Below are 23,522 nucleotides of genomic sequence, written 5' to 3'. Positions count from 1 at the left end.
TTTTAATCTATGTCCTCTCTCCATCATAGCAATTTGGAACTCTTCTATGCTTTAATAGGAAGTTTTAATAAATTGTTTTTGAAAAAATCATTACTCAAAATAGGTAGTCTTCTCATCTTTCCTTATGTCTGAGGTTTTCCGGTTTGGTAGTATCTGTTTGAGTTTTGCATTCCTCTGACATGACCATCTAGAGACTCACTGTCATCTTGATGCTAAAGTATTGGAATAGAACTTTAGTGACTGGGTGTTATAGGGGTTAGATGCCTGGACTTGGAGTCAGTCAGAAGACCCAAATTTGAATTTTGTGTCAAATATATGCGAGCTCTATGACTATGGGGAAGTCACATCACCTCTATCAGTCTCAGTTTCCCCATCTGAAAAATAAGAATAATAGTACACTTACCTTGTTTTGAAGATTAAATGAGATAGCTTATGCAAAGCACTTTGTAAACTTTAAAGTGTTATATTATTGTCAGCTATTATTAATTTTAACAATTTACAAAAGTCAAGCTTACCTTGAAAAGAAGAGTTTGTCACTATTGAGGTTATTCAAAAGACTTCTTTGATCTCTGAAAGCAAAAGAGGAACTGCAGGAAAACTTTGAGCATCAGTATTATTGGAACCTAATTTACAGCTTTTGAAGGTGATTTTTGGATGTGGACAATGGCAATTTGGATAAATTTATATATACATATATGTTCATATTACTTTATATGCTTTCATTCAACTGGATAGTTGTAATTTTCCCAGAGGCAGCAACAAATACTAGTATTGAACTAGTTATGAGGTTCTGAGTTTAAATTCATCCCCAGACATTTACTAACTGTGTGATCTGGGCAAGTTGCTTAATATTTCTGTACTTCAGTTTCCTTGTCTGTGAAATGTGGATAATAACTTCCTCTAGGTTTGATGGCTAAAACATGATAATATTTGTAAAATGCTTTATAAACTGTAAGGTGCTACATAAAGGCAGACTGTTATTATATTTGTAGCAGGATATATCTCTGTTGTTAGTAAAATGTTTAAATTTTTGTTAATATAAAAAACTTTCTGGAATGGAAATGCTATCTCTTACGTAGGGTAATTGAAGATGAGTTGGGATATCCTGAAAAAAAAGTTTAGGGACAATAATTCTTTATGAAATATACATTAAAATTCATCACAAATTTGTTCCATGTCTGCTATGTATAAGACAAGGAACAGTATGATAGTCTAGATCAGTTTTGGTGAAGATGTGGCACATATGCAGAGCCAGGACTCAAGGAACTATTCCATTCCCCCTCTTCCCAGTGCCCAGGGACATTTTTTGCATGCTCTGCCCCCCTCTGTCCAGCAGCCCAAAGCAAAGCATTTCCTCCCTCAGCTCTCTCTGGTAACTTGGTTGCTCATTGACAGCTTGAATTTGCCCTCTGGGCACTTGAACTTGGAAAAGGTTAGCCAGCACTGGTCTAGATAGAGGATGGTAGACAGGAAAAAAACTTGAACAAGTTCTGCTTCTGACACAAAATGACTCTGTAATCATAGGCTGGTTATTTAACATCTCAGTGCCCCAGGCCCTCCTAAGACATTTGGCTATTACATATGAGCTACAAATTTGCAAGGGGGAGGTTCCTTCACTGATAAAATCACAGTTATGGTCCCCCCTCCATTTGTTGTGCCCCCACCCAATTTTTTTTTTTTTGTTACATTGTGCTTTCTGGATACATTATGCCAGAAAGCTTTAAAGGACACTCTATTGCTTATTTCCATCATATAGTAAGAATTTAAAAATTCTCAGTAGACCTTGTCTTTGCTATTAACTCTTCTCTAGACTTTGTAAAATCTGTTAAATGGAGCATTCATTGTATTAGATTGCAGTTTTTGGATTGTGGAGTAATTTGAAGTTAAGGAAAAAGAAGAATAAAGAATTATGAAGGGATCTTTCCTAGATCCTTTCCCTCAGAGACTGTTTTATTTACATTGGATATGTTCTTTTTATACATAGTTTATGTGCTTGTCTCTTCCAACAACATTACTATGTGAGCTTCTTGAGGATAGGAACCATTTCCTTTTTCCTTTTTTCTAAATTAATTATTTTTTTCAATCAGCAAAACCCCATCATCTCTCTCCCTTGCTATTGAGAACAAAAGAAAAAAAACAAAACTCCTGTTATAAACATGTATACTCAAGCAAAACAAATTTTGGTGTCGGTTATTTTAGTCAACATTTATGAAATGCCTGCCATGTGTCAAGCACTGTGTTAAGTGCTGGAGATAACAAAGAAAGGCAAAAGATGGTCCCTGTCCTATAGGAACTCCTAGTCTAATGGAGGAAAATGATATATAAAAAAGAAATGAAAAAATGGGAAGGAGATGGGATGGAGGGAAAGGGGGTGAGTGGGAAATGATGAAATCCTTGCATCCAGGAAATCTAGGAGGACCTCTCAGTATCAACCCTCTACCCCAGGAGCAGAGAATACTGAGAAGTGAGTGTCAGAGTTAATTTGATCTCGTGGGGATTCTGGAAACCATGGTTAATTAATCAGTATCATTTATTAAGTGCCTACTATGTTTCATTCACTGTGCTAAGTGCTAGAAATACAAAAAAGAGGCCTGGTGAAATCTAGATGAGCTGCCAGATAGAAAGTGTCCAAATATATATTTGTCTCATTTAGTACTCTGAGCCTTTCACCTCTTTATCCAGAGGTAGGTAGCATGTTTCATCATGAGTCTTGGAATCTTGGATGGTCAGAGTTGAACTCATAAGTCTTCATTTTTGTTTTTATATTATTACTTTCATTGTATAAAATGTTCTATTGGTTCTGCTTACTTTACTCATCATTTCATGCAAGTTTTCTTAGGTTTCTCTGAAACTATTCCCTTCATCATCTCTTATAGCAAAATAGTATTCCATAGTAGCCCATCATAACTTGTTTAGCTATACTTTCAATTGATGGATGTTCCCTCAACTTCCTTTTGCTGCCTCAAAAGATGTTTTTATACATCTTTAGAGTTTATTTTGCTTAGTTTTAATCTCTCCCTTAATCCTTATTCCATTTAATTGCCTGTTCTATCCTTCTCTCCACTGACCTGTTTGCCTTTTGAATGAAATGTATTTCTGTACCCAACCAATGTGTATTTTCATCCTTCCTATGAGTGCTGGTTGGCGAGAATGAATTTTAATTGTCAGCCTCTCTCCCTTTCCCCTGTGATTCTAAGAGATCTGGATGGTTTTATGATTTCTTGAAAATACATCTAGACATTTTTTGTGGATGATTATGGCTTTCAGGATGTCCAATGATTCTTAAATTATTTCTCTTTGATGTTTTCCAGGTACTTATTTTTTTCTATGAGACAATCTCAAATTTACTTCCATATTTTCAGCCTTTTGGCTTTGTTTTACTATTTTGTGTTGTCTCATGGAGTCATTCACTTCTGTTTGGCACATTCTAATTTTAGGAAGTTTGTGTGGGCAGGATTTTGTGCATGTTTCTAATTCTTGTCTTTAATTTTCCAATTTTTTCATCCATTGTACTTGTTTCCATTTATAAAACATTTTTTAACCTTTAAAACAAACAACTTTTGCATAATGTTCTTTTTTTTTTTGGAATTCTAGTTGAATTTTTATTTAGGCTGTGTTTTTCTTTAAGGCATTGCTTGCAGATGAAACTATCTCCTGGTGTTATTGTGTGAATCAAATGAGATGATATCTGTAAAGTGTTTAACACAGTGAATGGTACATAGTAGATGCTAAATAAATGCTTATTTCCTTCCTTTACCCCTACCTGATTTTGCACTTCATATTAGGGCCAGGCTCTATATGTGTCTGGAGAAAACATATGGGCTGATCCTGTTGCTTCTTTGGAATATTGGATGTTGTGTAATTCCAGGCTCTTAGGAACCTTTTGGGTTGGGGACCTTACAGTTTTCAGTGCTTGCATAGGGAAAAGGTTGAACTGCTTTCCTCTGGTCACACATTTCTTGTTTCTTGCCTTGGGTTTGATTCTGAGTAACACTAGATTGCTTTTGGACTTAGTTCCCTTAATGAATAAGAAAAACACTAAAGAAAAAAGTTAATGATTCTCATAAAAGTGACAGTTTACATATATCACCCTATTGTCCGCCATCACCCAAAATAAAGCAAGAAACAACAAATATGTACCATGGGTAAAAAAATAGGAAGAGCACCAGAAGTAAAGAAACAACCTGAAAGTAATCCATATTGAGATATGCTCTCAAATGGATAAATGACAGAGCTGGTAATTAATAACAAGAGTTTAGAGTTATAAGACCTTAGGGGAAAGGTGGCCAACACATACAAGTACATGTGTGCACATACATATATATATATATATAGAGAGAGAGCTGTAGAAATGTGTATACATCATTCTTTAAGATAGAGCTCTAATAATTAGGGATGCAAAGAAAGCTTTGCAGGTGGTGGTACTTTTAAAATGAGGTTAAAAAATAGTTTGGAGTTGTATTGATAAGGGCTTTAAATGTCAAAATGGCAAATCTTATTTTAGTTGCAAAAGAGAGCCATTGAAATTTTTTTGTGCAGAGTTCTTTATAGTTTTATTCTTTAGGGATAACTTTATTGAGTATTTTGTGAACCTTTCTTTTAATTATTTTTTCCCTTCAATTTTCACATTCTTCCACTTTCATCTCTCTAACATTTTAGAAACGAAGTTATATTTTAAACCATTAATTTCTATTTCCTGACTCACATGGTTTTAGGCTCTTTTGGTATTCCTATGACAGTTTCTTTACATTGATTAAATTTATTTAACTGTCCTTTATGTCATCCATGTCTTATTTTTTCAATCATCTAATATTTCTTGTTAGTCATATCTCTCTCATTTTTATTCTTTGTTCCTTTTTTTTTTTAAACCCATACTTTCCATTTTGGAATCAGTATTGTGCATTGGTTCCAAGGCAGAAGAATGGTAAGGGCTAAGCAGTGGGTGTTAAGTGACTTGTCCATGGTCATACAGTTAGGAAATATCTGAGGCCAGATTTGAACCCAGGACCTCCCATCTCTGGGCTTGTCTCTCAATTCACTGAGCCACCTACCTGCTCCCTCTAACTTTGTTCTAATTTGATGGTTTTTTTTAACAGTGTAGTATGGCCACATACATATGGCCAAATCCAAGGAGAACCAGTGAGTTGTTTTTCCATTTAGCTGTACCTTCTTCTTAGCTGTACCCTTTGTCTTCTGGTTTAGTTCATTGTGAAATCCATTTTGAAATTCTAATAGGTGAAGCAGAATTGAAACTGAATAAAAAAATAGGGCTGAATATATAGATCTAGAAGTCATGAAGACAGATGTGGTAAACCCTTGAACTGGTGAGGTTACTAAGAAAGAGAATGTAGAGAAAATAAATAGGAGGGGAGACTAAGATTTGAGTAATACCCATATCTCCAGGATAAAGCCTTGAAGAACAAGTTTTAGGGCATGATGTTGGATGAATCCACAAAAGACAATCTTGCTTGTATTTGTATCCTCAGTGTTTAATACAGTGCCTGGTATACCACTATTAAATGTTTAAGAAATTAAGGGAGTGCTTTATAGTAAGTTAGAGGAAAAGCTAGAAAAGTTGAGAGTGAGAACAGAGCTTTCAACCTTTGCAGTGTGGACCAGGAACACTTCAAGAACACCTGGATAAATGTATTGCTGTGTAGCAGGGAACATCAGAGAACTGAGTGTGCCATCAAGGAAACCCCAGAGCAGTCAGATACTTATAGTGAGAACCCTGAGCTTGTATATAGGAATGAGAATTGGTAAGACTCAAATGAGAGGGATTAGTCTATGATACCTTAGGGACTCTGAATGTTTGTATGTTTCTGACCTGAGCTGCTGAGAGAGCCAAGAAAAAAATAGATGAGCCTGAAACCTCTCTGGTATATCTCTGTAAGTGAAAGCAGTGACAAGAAACCAGGTGATACAGATCAAAGATGACCCTAATGTCTCCAACACAAATTCCTATTTTAGGAATTAAGACTGTAAGTATGGGTAAAAGAAGACACTGGCAATAATCACATTTCCTCGTTCCCAGGATTCCAAGACACAAAACCAAAAATAAGAATAATTCCCTAAGAAATGAACCTCTGTTAAGAGCTTGGCCAGAAGGAGTACGAATTACTGGAATAAATAGAACAAAAGATAAAAAAGATCATAAATGAAATGGGAACTCTAGGAAAAAAAAGAGAAAGAGAATAAATAATTTCATATAGAACATATTAAACCTTATCCAAGAAAGACATAAACAACCTGAAAATCAGAATAGACCAAATTTAAAATAGTGACTTAAGGAGATACAAACATTGGGGGGTTGGGGATCAAAAGAGTAAAACAATTTAGAAAGAAATATAAAGCACTTCCAATTTTAAACAACAAAATAGCCTTTGTAAATCAGATCAAAGAGATGATTTAAGGATTGTACTATTTGAAAATCATGATCAGAAAAAGTATAAATGAAAATTGCCCAGATGTATTAGAACTAGAGGATGTGAATAGATGGAGAATTTATTGATGAAATGAAAACTCTTAGTGATATTATAGCCTAAATTTGGGACTTTCAGGTGAATGGAAAAAAAAAATACCAAGAAAGTTTTCATGTACCGGGATCAAGTACCAAAGAACTGTAGATTAAGGCCAGGCAACTATTAAAGGAGTGGAGATCTTTGGAATATGACATTTCAAAAAGCAGAATATAATGATTTTTAACTACCAATGTCTTACTCTGCTAGACTGACTGTAATCCCATAGGAGACCCTTAATTGAAATAGATTTCTAAGTGTCCTTGACAGGAAAATAACCAAGTTAAATAGAAACTTTGAAATGCAACCCAAGAGAAGAGAAACTTAGGTAGAATTCCACTTGCTTTCCAATAGAGGGAAAACCCACAAATGTTCCTTCAGAATCTTAATGTCTTGAAGCATCATAATGTTAGCTAATTAAGATATACATGAGATTGAGGACTTGTGTTCTCTTTGGAAAGTCTTGAGAAGAAATGAGAATGAAAATAGAATAAGGGAGAATGGAGTGGGGGGGACAGAGAATCAGTTGAACTTATTATATTTCATACCGTGATGATGAGTAAGAAAACATAGAGAAAGGGCTTGCATCATGAACTTTACTTTTATTAGAACTGGAAAAAGGAATATTGAAAACACATGTACATTTACACTAACAAAAATTTAGAGTACAAATACATTAAATTCAAGGGAAATGGGAATAAAGGGGGCAGAGAAAAAGATACTTACAAGAGAGGTAGAATCAGGAAGGGATTTGATGATCTAAATTTGGAGGGTAGATCATAAAGGTAGTTGAAAAGAAAGGAATAAGAGCCTTTGACTGGAGTTTGGGAGAGGAAGATAGAAGAAAGGCAGTGTTATTGATGATGATGATGATGATGATGATGATGATGATGATGATGATGATGATGATGATGATGATGATGATGATGATGATACTTAGCATGTATGTAGTATATTAAGATTTTCAGACTACTTTACAGGTTTTTTTTTAAGTGACTTGCCCAGGGTCACACAGCTAGGAAGTGTCTGAGGCCAGATTTGAACCTAGGACCTCTTGTCTCTAGACCTGGCTCTCAATCTACTGAACTACCCAGCTTCCCCCTTGCTTTACAGATATCTTATTTGTTCCTCACAACAACCCTGGGAAGTAGATGTTGTTATTATCAGAGGGAACTGAGGAAAAATAGGTTGTGATTTACCCAGAGTCCCACTGCTAGTAATCTGAGGTTAGATTTAAACTCCTCTTCCTGGCTTTAGGTTTAGTGCTCTATTCACTGGTGTTGAATACTCTCCTATTTTATTATCTTCTTTGTAACAAGGGGTATAGTGCAAAGAAGAGAACAAAAATATAAAAGGATATGGTGAAGGGAAATATACAGTTAACAAAGACCTTCTTTTGACTGTCCCTCTATGCTTTGAGGCAGAGGCCAGAGATGATTGGGTTTGATTACTCTTTGCTTTTTTGAATGCTTGGAGCCTAAGATCTGGAGTGTGTGTGAGACCACTTCAGAGAAAGTTATACTCTCCAATAAACAACATTGATCTTATTTCCTATAAGAAAAGTTAAGTAAAACACTTTAAAATAGCATTTCCAAATGATAGCATATGTAACTACATTCTAATGGTTTAACTTTTCTTAACAGAAAATGTGCTTTAACATGGAATAGTGGCTCTTACATCTTGACTTCTATTATTGTTTAGTATTATTTTCCTTAAAATTATTGTATTCATTTGGTATATTGGTTCCTTTTATTCAGTAAATTCCAGTGACTATTACTCCAAGATCAAGTATAAAATTTTTTGGTTGGCATTTAAAACTCTTAATAACCTTCCACTTTCTTCCTTTTGTATCTTCCATTTTATTCCTCTTTCTTCCAATCCTCCTCATTCTGTCCTCTGATAACACTGGCCTCAATGCTGTTCCTCCCACAAGAAACTCCCATCTGAGAATTTTAAATTACTTTTCCCTATGTCTGGGATTTTCTCTCTCTGTCTCCTGACTAACTTGCCTTCTTTCTAGTTTTAGCTTCTATGAGAAGCTTTTCCTGGTCTCTCTTATTATAGTGCCTTTCTTCTATTGTTTATCATCAATTTATCCTGTATCATTTGTACACACTTGTTTTCATGTTATTTTCCCCATTAGATTTTCAACTTGAGAGCAGGGAATGTCCTTTCCTCCTTTGTGACCCAAATTTTAGCATAAGTTTATTATATTGACATATTTTTGTCTCTTCCCTGTATCTTAGTTTTTATAAATCTTCCCATGTTTCTTTATATTCCTCGTTTTTTTTTTTATTTTATTGCACAAGGTTATTTCATTACCTTTTCCAATTGGTGGAAATCTTTTTGTTCAGCTTTTTATTATTATTACAAAAGGTGCCACTATGAATGTTTCTGTACATATAGGGAAGATTTAAACAGACTTGCACGGTGAAGAAAGCAGAGTCAAAGGAACAATATACACCATGACTATTAATAATTAAAGAAAGACAAGAAAGGTGAAAAGATAACATAAGGGAGATGAACACATTTGCCATGTTGATTCCATGATCAAGGTAAAAACACTTCTGTTAAGATGGCATACTTTAATAATGAAAAGTTATAGGAATATAACTAATTGTTGAGAAATAATAATAATTTCTGATTCTTTTTGATGTCATAGACCAATATCACGTCAGTACTGTCCATGAGGTTTTCCTGATAAAGATGGTGGAGTGATTTCCTTCTCAAAAAAAAGAGAAATGAATTGACAACTATACTAGCTGTTTGCATACTTTCTTCAGTAGTGACTTTTACCATATTTTGTTGGTTGATAGTAAGAATAAACTTATATTAAATGCCTGCTAAGTGTTAAAGCATTATGAAAAATGCTGGAGATGCAAATAATAAAAAAAGATAGTTCCTGTCTTCAAGAATCTGTGTGAAGAACACATCAAGGGAAGCTGTAAGGAGCAGGGAAGAGTAGAAATGAGGAAAGTGACTTATCTGTGAGGTCTCTTCAAATGGAGGCTTTATAGGGGGATCTGTGCTCAAAGGGTATTGAGTATAGGAGTTACTATTACTACTAAAGTGATTCAGTCTTGCAGGATGGTGAATTGGATGGGTGTAAGTGGATACTTTTCACATTTGTATTGTTTTAGGAATTTATTTTATTGATGATTTGAAGCATTTAAGGTCTATAGCTATTGATAGTTTTCATTTCTTTATTGAAATCTTATGTTTTAACCACTTCTAAAGAGGAGAATAACTTCAAATTCTTAACATTTGTGTTAGTTTTCTCTTTTTTTCCTGAGTTTCAGGGAAATTAAGAAATTTAGCCATGATTCCATGGGTGCTGTAGACTATATGTAATCTTGGACTCTTTCATGAAATACAAATGCTAATTATTGAAGAGTTTATGTATATATATAGAAGACATATAGAAATTAGGTATTGCTACAAGATAGAATACTAGAAAAGGAAGGAATAGGACATTCACCATTCCAAGAATGAGACACATTACTTCTTGATCTGAGGCATTTCATTAATAAAGCTTTCTATAGCCTAACTGTGTGACTTAGTGTCTAAACTTGAAGATATGTTATATATAACAATGTATGGTATACATATATTGGAGACTTTGTGGAGTCTGTAGAAAGTATGCTTTCCTATAATGTTTGTACTACATATATGTTTAGAGTTAACCAGGATAAAAAGATAGTACTTGGAATGAATATAGATTCATATTGTAAAGTGACTCTCTTGACAATTATTCTGTGGCCCAACTCATGTTGGGAACCACAGACTAAAATAATTATCTGATAGACAGCGAATATGCAAATGATTACAGCTTGTGTAACCAATCCTTACCTGTTTTTTTAAGATATAAGCTCTGATTTTCTTTTGTGTTGTTCTTTTGTGTTTGTTTTATCTAAATCCTCTTGACTTTCAAAGTATTTTTTAACATTTTTCCATGTTCTTCTTTACATTGAAGTCTTCAAGTATTAATGTAGATGCTGACTACATTGGTATTAAGTATTCTGGAGCAGTGGTTCTTATAGTGTTATTCAGGGTCCCCTGGGAGTTGTGAGACCCTTTCAGGTGATCTTCAAAGCCAAAAATATTTTCATAATAATACTGACATTTTTATATTTAATATAGTAAATATTGGTAGGCGTAGCCTACAAAAACTCTTTGGAGTCTTCAATTTTTAAGACTATAAAGGTGGTCCTGAGAACAAAAAGTTTGAGAACCACTGCTTTTCTTGTTGATTTTTTGGTAGACTCTTACTACCTCTTAATCTTCTGCAGCAGGTGTTGGTATTTACGCTGCAATTAATGTTTTTTAAAAAATGTGATTCGTAATACAAGGCATGGTGATAATTGTTTCTGTTGGATTTTATATGTTTCAACCTCTATTCTCTCTGTGAGGTACTTGGAAGGTATCCTATTTAACTTATTTATATCTTCTGCTTATTTTAAAAAAGAATATTGTAGGTGTCCTTCAATTATGTGTGCCAACATTTTGATCATTATGTTGTTAATTTTTTACATGTAGAGTTACATTAATGTTTAAATTAATCTAATTGTTAAGTCCTTTTCAGTCACATCTGATTCTTTGTGACCCCTTTAAGGGTTTTCTTGGCAGAGATCATGGAGTGGTTTGCCATTTCCTTCTCTAGATCATTTTACAGATGAGGAAACAGATGCAAAATAGGATGAAGTGATTTGCCCAAGGTTACCCAGCTAGTGTCTGAGGGCAGATTTGAACTTAGGCAGATGAGTCTTCCTGACCCTAGTCCCAGCACTCTAACTGTATTACCAATTACTCAAAATTAATCTATCGTTTAAGCTAAATGAAAAATAAAAATTGGTCTAAAACTTTGAATTTTCCATTTTCTGCCAATTGGTAAGTCAAAAATCACATGAGACCAAGATACATTGTATACTTTTATTTGTTACCTGTGTGGTAATGGTCAAACAAATCTTGTAAAAGTACTTGCCAACCATTTAAAAATAAGTTTCCCCTCAGTTACAATATATATTGTGTGGATCTTTTAAGAGATTTTTTTCTACTTCATAGACCCTGCCTGAACTTTTGCTTTTTGAGCCCAGGGTCACCTTTCAAGCCAAAATAGAAGTTAAGGTTCATCCGTCTTTATTGGCATCATGTAATAGATGTTCTGTGTATTACATTTAAGGGTTATAATTTTTTTCTTGCTTTTCCACTAAGGACAAAATTTGGGTCCTAGGCACAGAATTGTGGAAGACATCAGCATAGAGATTTAAAAAAAATAAAATTTCCCAGATAAAATCTGAAATTAGTGTAGTATATGATACAATATTATTAAAATGCATTTGGAAGATTTAATCAGTATGTCAGTTAAATGATGGATTTGATTTTCTTACATTGTATTTGGGACACTTTTCCTTTTGCCAAATATTTGATTTTTGTCCTCTACAGCCAAACCAGGTGGCCGGGTGAAATGTCAGTATATATCTGCTGTGGATAAAGTTATCTTTGTGGATGATTATGCAGTAGGGTGTAGGAAAGACCTTAATGGGATCTTGTTGCTAGACACTGCACTGCAAACTCCAGTTTCAAAGCAAGATGATGTAGTTCAGCTTGAATTACCAGTTACAGAGGTAAGTAGAATTCAATGTGAATGTTTTGACTTTTCTGTTAAGTATTTTCATATGTGTAAATTCTTAAATGAACCCAAATTATATTTCTATGGATATGGTTTATAAAATATATTTATGACTTATTGGAATCTTACTCAAATATTGGATGTTCCATTGCACAGTTATGCAGTGGAGGTTTGTTAAAGAATGTAATATCCTGTATATAAACCAGTATCCACCAGATATTTTTTTAGGTTATTCAAAATTCCAAGTTTAAATTCGAGCATCATGTAAAATTTATTATAATGACCAATTGTAGTAAGAGCATTATAATGTCACTTTACAGCAGGGATTGGCAACCTTTTTGGCCGTGAGAGCCATAAACGCCACATTATTTTAAATGTAATTTCATGAGAGCTGTACAGTGCTCACAGTGCGCACTCCTGTAACAGCGCCTGAAAAAAAGTTGACTTTATGGCTCCTGCAGAAAAAGAGCCAGATATGGCTCGAGAACCATACGTTGCCGACTCCTGCTTTGCAGTTTTGGATTAATCCCAGATCTCAAAGTATAATTATTTAGGTAATTGAATTCTTAGACATTTTTGGAGCTGAACTTTTGATCTATTCCCCTACCCCAATACCCCAATGTGGGTATTACATTTAGAAAGTTATTCAGAGAGTTTTGTTTCCATGTGTCAATCTGTTGAAAACCAATTCTTTATCATTTGAAGTTACTAATTTTTTTCATCAGCCAGCATTTTATTAAGTATTATGTGCTAGGCATTGAGCTAAAATCTAGTACCTTCAGCTGCTGAAAGCAGTGTCTATTATCTGATTTCTCACTTAGGACTTGAAATGTCTAGCATTGTGAACATCAAAAATGATTGCTAGGGGGCAGCTGGGTAGCTCAGTGGAATGAGAGCCAGGCCTAGAGACAGGAGGTCCTAGGTTCAAATCCGGCCTCAGACACTTCCCAGCTGTGTGACCCTGGGCAAGTCACTTGACCCCCATTGCCTACCCTTACCAATCTTCCACCAAGGAACTAATACACAGAAGTTAAGGGTTTAAAAAAAAAATGATTGCTAGCAGCTCCTTGTTTTAATTGGTGAACATTTTCATGTTGCTTTTAGTTAGTATAAACTATATTGAGCTTTATTTTGATTTTTCCTATTTCATGTAAGACGTTCTGTTTTAAATTTCTTTTCAAGATGCGTTTTTGTGATCATCAATACTACTTGCATATATTAGATACTTAATAAATGTTTTTGAATTGATTTGGTACTAAAGATGATCCTTACAAGTATAACCTGTGTCAGGCAACAGTAATATATCTGAATTCAGACCTCATATTCAGAATCTCCTGAGAAATGGAAGTTATAAATTTCACTTCATTGCTTCTTTTCTTTTCTTCTGTGTAGTTTTGAGGATGGGTGCTTGAGAGTACGGTCATATACTAGTTGATGTTTAACACAGCTGCAATCTTTTAAGCAGTAAATATGAGTTATATTTCAGCATACATAGAATTAGTATTCCTTTTTTCCTTGGTTAAGAAAATTATAATCAGTTTTTAATACTTAAGTAAAGCTGAAAAGAACTTTGATTCTAAAATATAAGTAAAAATGAGGAATAATAATTCCCCTTTTTAAAATAATTGAAAGCTATGAATGCTTTCCTCATTAATTCTGTGAGATAGATAATATAAACAGAAGAAGCTGAGCTTCAGGCAGGTTGCAACTTCCTTCTGACTAATATAGTAAAATATTGGAGTCTCTACTTGAAACTAGATTCCCTGAATCATAAATTTGATTTTTTTTTTTTACTATATCATATTACTAGATTTCAATTTGGTTTTGGAGTATCTCTCTAGATTAAATGAAAATAGGAGCCTCCAGCAGAATTATAGAATATAAGAACAAGAAGAGACCTCACATCTACTCTTATACTCTAATTTTCTAAATAAGGAAATTGAAATCCAGAGTTGGGGGACATAAGCAATTTGTGACAGCACGGGGACTAGAACTAGTCTTTTGATTCTTACTAGCACTTTTATATATGGTAGATTGATGTCAATATTAATTCTGATTATTCCATCTTAGAATCATAAATTTAGAGTTGGCAGAAACCTTAATGAACATCTAGCCCAATTAGATGAGGAATCTGAGGTCCTTAGAAGTAAAGTGCTTTCCCCAAAGGTCATACGGTTTAAAATAAATGGCAAACCTAGGATCTGTCTTTTGTATAACCTTGTATACACTGATCCTCATTCCATTGATAAGGGGCAGTTTACAAAGTAGATATGCCTTTCTTTAATAGACCTGTTCATAGAAATGCCTGTTGACAGTCTTTAGAGCATAATGGTCATGCTGAAGAATAGCTTTTCGACATTAGTTACTTTTCAAGAATATAGGCTCCTTGTCATTGATGATATTGATTCACATGTATCATCATGCCATTAATAAATAGAAATTTTATATTACATTTAGATAGTTTCATATCAACAATATCATTTAATATATGTTATTTAAAAAGTCTTTGTGAGTAGGGGAATTAGTAGTAAAAGCAGAGAGAGTCTAAATGAATAAACTAAGGATTTCCTGATGATCACAAATGTTAACATTAACCTAGCAGTGGAACTTGGTTAAATTTAGGGTTTAAGTAATCATATCTTATTGATTTCATTATAACTTTTTTTTTTTAAATCCTTACCTTCCACCTTGGAACCAATACTCTGTATTGGCTCCAAGGGAGAAGAGTGGTAAGGGTGGGCAATGGGAGTCAAGTGACTTGCCCAGGGTCACACAGTTGGGAAGTGTCTGAGGCCAGATATGAACCTAGCACCTCCCGTCTCTAGGCCTGGTTCTCAACCCACTGAGCCACCCAGCTACCCTCACATCATAACTTTTAACTAACCAACAATGACATTCCGGTTCTTGTAACTGTGCAAAGTACCTCATTTGTTTTAAATTGGACAGAGTAAAAACATCTCTAGAAAGATAACTTATTGATTTGTTTTAAACTTTGATTAGGGACAGTTGCAGAGCAAAATGCAGATATGACAGGTAGATGAGTATATATTTCCTGTTAATTTTTATGTTTAAAAAGAAGTAGTTAATAGTCTTTTAGTTGAACCTGCTCCTATGTGATTCTGTAAAAAAAGAGATAGATATTTGAAATTGCTAATGTTAGGTGGTTAGGAGCAGTGAGGGCATTCTTAGCTAGTTATTACTTAGACTTATTTATATTCTTAAGAGCATTCATTTGATTCAGCTGTTAAATGCTTTGTTATTGTCTTTAAAAAGTAATAGAATATTGATTGATTGATTGATTGATCAGTTTTTCCCCTTAGTGTCATTATCTAGACAGTGCCTAGCACAGAATAGATATTGTTAGCTCAAAGCTACTGGGTAGCAAATTCAAGAAATAGTCATAGTTATTTATATTCTAAATTTAAATCTTTGAGAAAAAGATTTAACCTGTATTAACCACTTAGGATCACTTGATTACAGAGCAAAAGGCAAGAGAATAAAGCACAAAAATAAAAAGGAAGGAAAAAAGAGCCAGACTAAGAGGCCTTTAAATATTAAATACAAAGTTTTTATATTTGATCCTGGAAGAAGCACTTGAATGTATTGAATATGGGAGTAGTAACATATACTAGTACTTTCCCCCAAAATTATCTTGGTTATTTTTTGGCTCCTTTTTTTATATATCCCTCTATATGTGTAACTTTTCTACTCCAGCATGGCCTCAGGAACTGTTTTTGACTCTTGTTTTTTTGTCTTTTATACATATTATATTGCATGTTTAATAAATGTTTATTATTTGATTGGATCGGTAACCACATTTTCATAAATACTTCTCCCTAAAACACAGAAGAAAAAATTTTGTCAGTGTATTGTTCTTACATCTCTTCCCCTTGGCTTTTTTCTTCATTGACTACATGTTTTTATTGCCTTTGTTTTATTGAACATATTTCAAACATTGTGTTAGACATTGGGAATAAAAAAAACCCAAACAATACCAAATTCTGCCCTATCGAGCTTGTTTTGCCCACTTCTCAAAGCTTTTCTTTTCCCTTGACTCTAAACCCCAAGCATTTTCTGAAATTTATTTATAGATAACTTGGTTGGGTTATCTCTCCCTATGTCAAGAAAACTGTATACTTTTTATTTAGTCTTTTAATTTTTAACGGTTTACCTAATTTGTATACTCCAGGATTGATGTTATACTCAGTCCTGCTCCGTTGTCGAGCCTTCTACATCACTGAATGCATATTAACTATTACTTTTTTTGCCTTGTTATTTAAATAGAGTTGTAGAAACTTAGAGTTGGAGCAATATTTAGTTGAACCATACATCCTTTTCAGAAATATTTTCTATGATATCTGCCTTTGCTTACTCACTTGTCCTTTGAACCTTCCTTGTTATTATCAATAATATGTTAGCAGAATCCTCACTGTCCTTAGAATTTTACAGTTGAAACATGCTTATCAATATTTTTCACATACTAGATTCTACCTAACAAAAATTAGAAGGGATTGAAGTATAGGGAAAGATCACTAGATTTAAAGGACAACTCTGCCACTTGCTTATCTGTTTATTGTTGGAAAGGCCAAGACTTGGACCAGATGAACTCAGAAGATTTAAGTCAAAATCCTTTGATATTAAAACATTCTACCTAGAATTGAACTTTGTATTCCACATAGAATCTGACCTGTACAGAAAGTAGGATAAATTCTCTCTCTTTATTTGACAACACTGCTTCTGCCTATGATGTTATTTGTCCAATTCAGTTCCAGTAGCTCTGTTGTAAGGTTGGCTTACATATCGGGATTTTGGTTAAATAAATCCCACAGAACTTTTTTTTTCTGTTGCCTGAAGCTTTTTATTTTTATTTTTAAAAAATTCGGTCTTAGAATTGATAATAAGTGTTGGTTCCAAGGTAGAAGAGCAGTAAGGGCTAGGGAATGAGGGTTAAGTGATTTGAAGGGTCTCCTGCCTCTAGGCCTGACTTTCTATCCACTGAGCTCTCCCTAAAGCTTTTTGTCATATGAATATTTGATGAGTGTACTTTCTATTTAGTTTACATTGTGGAAATTTTTGGGGAATAGTATATAGACATGCCTTTAAAAAATGTCTCTCCTTTGCCTATTAACTGATGTTGTTAGGTTAGTTTTTTTTAAAAGAAAAAACTATCTCTAATATTAAAATGTAGATTCAAGTACATGTAGCCACTCAAATCTAAATTCCTTCACTTTTTACTGATGATATAGTCACTCCTAAAATTTAGGATAGGACAGAATTAAGTTTAGAACCCTGTAGAAAGACTTTTCTTCAGGTAAATCAACGCGGCTATTAGATCAATTATAATTCTTATAGCCCCTATTGTGTTGTCTTGTCCAAAAGGGTATTAGGGACTCACAGGACTTCATAGTCCTAAGGGATTTCAGGAACCACTTAATCTAATCAACACCTAAAAATCCTCTATTGCATCACTTCTGGAGGATGGTTGTTGCTCTTTGCTTGAAGACATCTAGTTAGAGATACATATTAATTCCTAAGGCAGCCAGTTCTACTTTATGGTGCTTGTGATGGTGATTCTATCAAATCTGTATTTGTTTCTTTGAACTTTCACTCATTTCTCTTAGTTATTCCCTTTAGCAGCCAATGAAATTTAGCCTGATTGTCTATCTACACATGACCCTTGTAAGTACTTGAGTGTTATTTTGTCTCTCCTGAGCCTCATCTTCTCTATGTAAAAAACATCCCCATTTTCTTTAATAATATAGATCCTCATATGACTTATATTCTAAGTCCTTTTACCACCCTTGTTACATTTCTCTGGAGCTTCTCCAGCCCTTTGAATGGCTTTGACTTGCCTTTCTAAAATAAAAATATCTTTGTTTTTCCTTTGCCTCGTAGCTTATGTCAGCTAATTAATCTTTTTAAAAGAAAAAAAAAGCCCTCTAATAATAAAAAGTAGATTCAGGCACATGTGGCCACTTAGATCTAAATCCCCTCACTTTTTACTGATGAACTAGATACTCCTAAAGGGAGAATCCGCTAGGTTACTCCACTTAGGTGATTGGGTTGGGTATTGCAGATGGTGCCATTGTTAAATATTTCACATTTAATGAAAACCTTTAGGACGTTATTAGTTTTGTTTGTGATAGAAAATTAAAAATGGGCAAAGCATCTCTAGTTTTTGTTTTTTTTTTTTAGATTTTTTTTTTAAACCCTTAACTTCTGTGTACTGTCTCCTTGGTAGAAGAGTGGTAAGGGTGGGCAATGGGGGTCCAGTGACTTGCCCAGGGTCACACAGCTGGGAAGTGGCTGAGGCCAGATTTGAACCTAGGACCTCCCGTCTCTAGGCCTGACTCTCAATCCACTGAGCTACCCAGCTGCCCCAACATCTCTAGTTTTTGATAATATATTTTAAAGAAAAATATGAATTAAAATTTTACTTGTATAATGAATTTCATTGAATAAATATTATATGATCAATTTTAAGTTGTTTGAGGTATAAAAAGAGAAATCTGAATAAAGTTTTAATTTTTATTCTTAAAGTATCTATGACACCATGTTTTTCAAATGATTTTTTGGGAGACATTTTTCTTATGTTGTAAAAGCCAGGATGATATAATTTGAAATTCCAGATATGTTCAGTTCTAAAATTTCTTGAGTCAGAAAGAATACCACATTGTTATTATTAAAGGGAAGAAAAGCAAGGTCAAAACTCAAGAATTTATTTGCCTAAGGTTGGAAAATAACAAAGTTGAGAGTAGAACAAGGGTTTTTAAATTCCTTTTCTAGTTTTTCCTTAGTTTTTGTGAGTCATATATCATTTTAATTGTTCATCTTTTTTCCTCTTGAGAGGTGATCATTTTCATCTATTCTGTGGGCATATCTGTCCAGAAGGTTTTTAAAAAAAAAATACAAAAAACCATGACACTTTTTTTTTAAAACAGCATTTCTTAAGAAGTAATGTGGCTAAGTTTTTCTCTTTACAGTATTGCTGCCTGTTAGGATTTTCTTTGCTTTTTAGCAGAGAAGCTTTTAGCTTATAGAAATCTTAAATATTTAAGATTTTAAAATTTCAGTATATTATTTAAAATAGAAAATTCCTCACATTTTTATTTGTTAAATAATACAAATAATTTCATACTCAGATTGGTGGTAAAACATTTTAAAATATCAGTAATTTTGAAATTCCTAACTTTGTATTACTAATTTTAAATAATGGTGTATGGAGTAAAGAGAAAGTTTGAATTAGAGAAGAATTTAAATGACAGTATTTTTAAAAATACAGTTGCCATACTGGTATTTTCAAGTGTAAAATAATTTGAAATAGGACAAAATAACTTAAATAAATAGAACTTCCAGCTCATGATAGATATTATGTAGTAAATTCAACAGCTTAACTTTTTTACTAGAGTAAATGTTCCTTTTGGAAATTATGAATTTATTAAAATAGGTATTCATTCTTTAAATAGTGTACTTAATAAAACCCAGCTTATTAAGTTTTATTCTTTAATTTTTGTTTTTCTTATATTTTTAGGCCCAACAGCTTTTATCTGCTTGTATAGAGAAGGTAGATGTTTCTTCTTCTGAGGGATATGATTTGTTCATCAGCCAGCTGAAAGATGGACTAAAAAATACATCTCATGAAACAGCAGCTAATCATAAAGTTGCTAAGGTAAGAATTTACAAATGAGACCAACATATTGCATTAGAATTATAAGGAAAGACATTGTCCCTTTGTCTATCTCTCTCTTCAATCCTAGAGATAGTATTTTTTAAATGTACTTGCCAGCTTAAAGGTGTCTGGAAGCGTATACATTTAAATATCTCTTATTTAAATGTTTAACTTGCTGAATTTTCAAGGTTGCCCATGTCTTTATGTGTAGCTTCCTTGAGTTGAGAATGGTTCCAAGCTAATTGAAGTATAGCCTTTTGGGTCCCTTCTTTTTTGGGGAGAGGAATAACTTAAGTATTCCAGATAAGACTTTAGTTTCTTCCTTGGGAGATCAGAATGTTTGGATTTGCCTTGAAGGTTCAGTTTACTTTTTGAAGGAACTTAAGCTGGTTTTGAGGCATCACAAACTGAAAGGGATATGTAGAACTATCAAACCCAGAATTTTCTAAGGCATTTATTTTGTCTGTAGTGAAAATTTTCTATATACTTTTGTTTTCGTGCCTAATGGTAGTATGTCTTTGATTCTAGCTTCTTAAAATTTTTCATGTTAAGGGACCTTATGTCACTTTTTTTAAACCCTTACCTTTTATCTTAGACTCAATACTGTGTATTGGTTCTAAGAAGAGAGCAGTAAGGGCTAGGCAGTAGTGTTAAGTGACTTGCTCAGGCTCACTGAGCTAGGAAGTATTGGTAGGCCAGATTTGAACCCAGGACCTTGGCTTTCAATCCACTGAGCCACCCAGCTGCCTCCCCTGCCATGTTTTAATAGATTGGAAAATATTCCAGTATGGTCTTAGTATTAGACTCTCTTTGAATGATAAACTTATCAAAATACGGAGATTATCTTCCAAAGTTTGACTACTTGATGAATTCTTTGGCCATGGCAACCTATGGGGAAAAAAACCCCCAAAGACTTTTTAGTACTGTGCCATTCCTCTAATACTTATGTAATAAAAGCTTATGGAAATAGAGTGCTAATGAATCAATAATCTAATGTTTACTAGGTCACATAATTTTTAGACTGTCTGTTTAAATGTCAACTTAGCTGAAGGTGCTATATATGTGAGGTTCTCATTTTGACCAGTGAGTAGCTAACATTACTGGAAAAAATGATTTTTGTCTGTCTTTTTGTTCTTGGTATTATTGAAAATGGTAAAGAAAAAGATCCATCTAAAAGTTAGGAAGGGACCTTAAGGTTTATTGAGTCCAAATTCTTCATTTTGTAGTTGAAGATTCTCAGGCCCTGAGGGGTTAAAGTGATTTGCCAAGGGCCATTTTACTACATAGTGCCTGAGGTGGGATTTGAAATTGAAGACTTGAGTTCTGCACTATCCACTATACTCTATTAGGAAATGGCAGCTAAAGAGAAGAGTGTTTCATAGGCTTTCTTTGTTAGAGGTAAATAATGGATTTGGGAAACTTGGTTTTGCTCTATATTCAGAGGAACCAAGAAAGCTCAGGTGAAGCCATTCTGGAATCATCTCATTGAGCATATATCAAAAGAAGAATAAAAATGATGAAAGTACGGTATGCAGTAAAAATGATGTTAAAGTTACTCATTTAACTTAATATACTGACATATGGAAAATTACTGGAAAAACACATGATCATCATGTATATATTTTTTACATAAGTTTTCTACAAAAGAAGGTAGAAATCTCTTCATCATGCAAAACTTGATCTTGGCAAGTGGGGAAGGATGGTGCAAGATTATCAACAGAATCACCTCCAACCTGGGAAAAGCTAGGAGCAACTGGATTAGAGCCAGGCCTAAAGATGGGAGATCTTAGTTTCAAATTTGATCTTAGAGACACTTCCTAGCTATGTTACCCTGGGCAAGTCACTTAACTCCCATTGCTCAGCCCTTACTGCTCTTCTGCCCTGGAACCAGTACACTAAGATAAAAAGTAAAGATTTGGAAAACAAACAAAAAAAATTGGGTGAAAAACTGTGGACAGAGTGGGGAGGCCTAGATGGAGAGTAAACACAATAGATCAAAGATTCCTTGGCAATTAAGTTGCAAAACAAGGGAATTTATCCTGAACACATTGGAAACTCTAAGCAACACAATAAATGTTGGGAAAGATCTATAATTTTTTATAAAGGGGATTGTGGACCCTTTTACCTTTGATCTTTTAATGAGAACTTTCATGGGGTGCTAAGAAGTAGAAATAGAATTCAAGAAAATGAGACCTCAAATCAGAGCTGGGCCTATCCTCAGAGAGATTAGAGAAAGACTATTATATAACACAAAAATATTTGTAGTGATTCTTTTATAGTATTGGAAAATGGAAACTAAAATAAAAAAATTAATGTGTAAATATTAATAGAATACTATTATAAGATACATTGAAAGCTGTGGATTTAGAGAAACCTAGGAAGTCTTAGAGAAATTGATACAGAGCGAAACAACCAGAGCCTGGAGGACCATTTATATTAGGAACACTATAAAGTCAAACAATCTTTATAAAGGCTTATTAACTTTGATTATTCCAGTGACCACCAGGATTCTGGAAGTTTTATAATGAAGAATATCATCTACCTCCTAACATTCAGAATGAGACATCCACTTCCCTTCAGCTTCCTTTTGTATACTATGTTCCCTCATGAGATTGTAAGCTTCTTGAGGTGGGATAGGGACTGCCTTTTTTGTTTGTTTGCTTGTATCTCCAGTGTTCAGCACAGGGAGATACATAGTAGGTTCTTAAATAAATGTTTATTGACTGATATGACGTGGTCAGTGGGTGACTTTTGTTTTGCTTAAATTTACCTGTTTATTAATAGGTTTTTAAAAAAATGGTTGTTGGGGGAAAAATAATTTTTAATTGAAAAGTAAAATAAAATTTTAGTTCTAACAAATATAGAAAAATGCATTATAAAATTCAAAAAACCTACCCCTTGAAAAAGATGCAAAAGAACGTGGTGGTATAAATATGAGCCATAATCAGGGAAATGGAAAAGTGGATAAAAATCCCGGTGAAGACTTAGAGAAAGTGATAGATAAATTATGATGTCACTTTGACTGTTGAAATTAAGTGTAGTTATAAAGTAAAAACAAAACAAAAACCATCTAGACAAAGACCAAGAAGACACACAAAAGATATATATGTACTGGAGGTGACACAGTTTTGAGGATGTTGAAAGATTTCTTCTTAAGGTGGTGGATGAAAGACAGTACCAGAGGTCTGGAAAAGACTCCTCCGACCCCTGTTAGGATCAAAAAAGGGGCTACTGAATGAATATCAATATACCATTTGCTTAATTTTCATCAGTGATAAATTTTTGAAAGTAATAATTTTGTAAGTATATGCTGCATACCACCCTTGTTATGAATGTTAGACAAGAACATAGGTGGCAGCTGGTGGCTCAGTTGGAAGGTCCTAGATTCAAATCTGGCTTTAGCCACTTTATGGTTGGGTGACACCAAGTCAATTCTCTTAACTCCCATTGCTCTTCTGCCTTGGAACCAATCACAGTATTGATTCTAAGATGGAAGATAAGGGTTAAAAAAAGAAGAACATATAGGCTGTTAGAAACACTATTCCACAGTAGATCATATCTGTACTAAACAATGGGTGAATCAAAGAACAAATCATGGAAATTAATTGTGTGAAAAAAAAAGTAATGATGAAACATCAAAATTTTGGGGATGCAGCTTAAGCAATCTTGTAGAAAAATTATATCCTTAAAAAATACAATTTCAAGC

General features: G+C 33.8%; 1 protein-coding gene across 2 annotated transcripts in view; it reads left to right on the top strand.

Annotated features, from left to right (window-relative positions):
- The window catches only part of BIRC6 (baculoviral IAP repeat containing 6), a 325,846-nt gene that overhangs the window by 28,573 nt on the left and 273,751 nt on the right, over nt 1-23,522 (top strand). For both annotated transcript variants that reach the window (XM_044663691.1, XM_044663690.1), the window contains exons 2-3: nt 11,961-12,142; nt 19,679-19,816. In XM_044663691.1, the coding sequence (XP_044519626.1) occupies nt 11,961-12,142; nt 19,679-19,816 (320 nt within the window). The remainder of the gene's footprint in view (nt 1-11,960; nt 12,143-19,678; nt 19,817-23,522) is intronic.

The sequence above is a fragment of the Gracilinanus agilis genome, chromosome 2 (genome assembly GCF_016433145.1).
Source record: "Gracilinanus agilis isolate LMUSP501 chromosome 2, AgileGrace, whole genome shotgun sequence".
Classification (NCBI taxonomy): domain Eukaryota; kingdom Metazoa; phylum Chordata; class Mammalia; order Didelphimorphia; family Didelphidae; genus Gracilinanus; species Gracilinanus agilis.
Note: the sequence above shows the minus strand (reverse complement) of the source record. Positions and strands in the feature narration are given on the sequence as shown.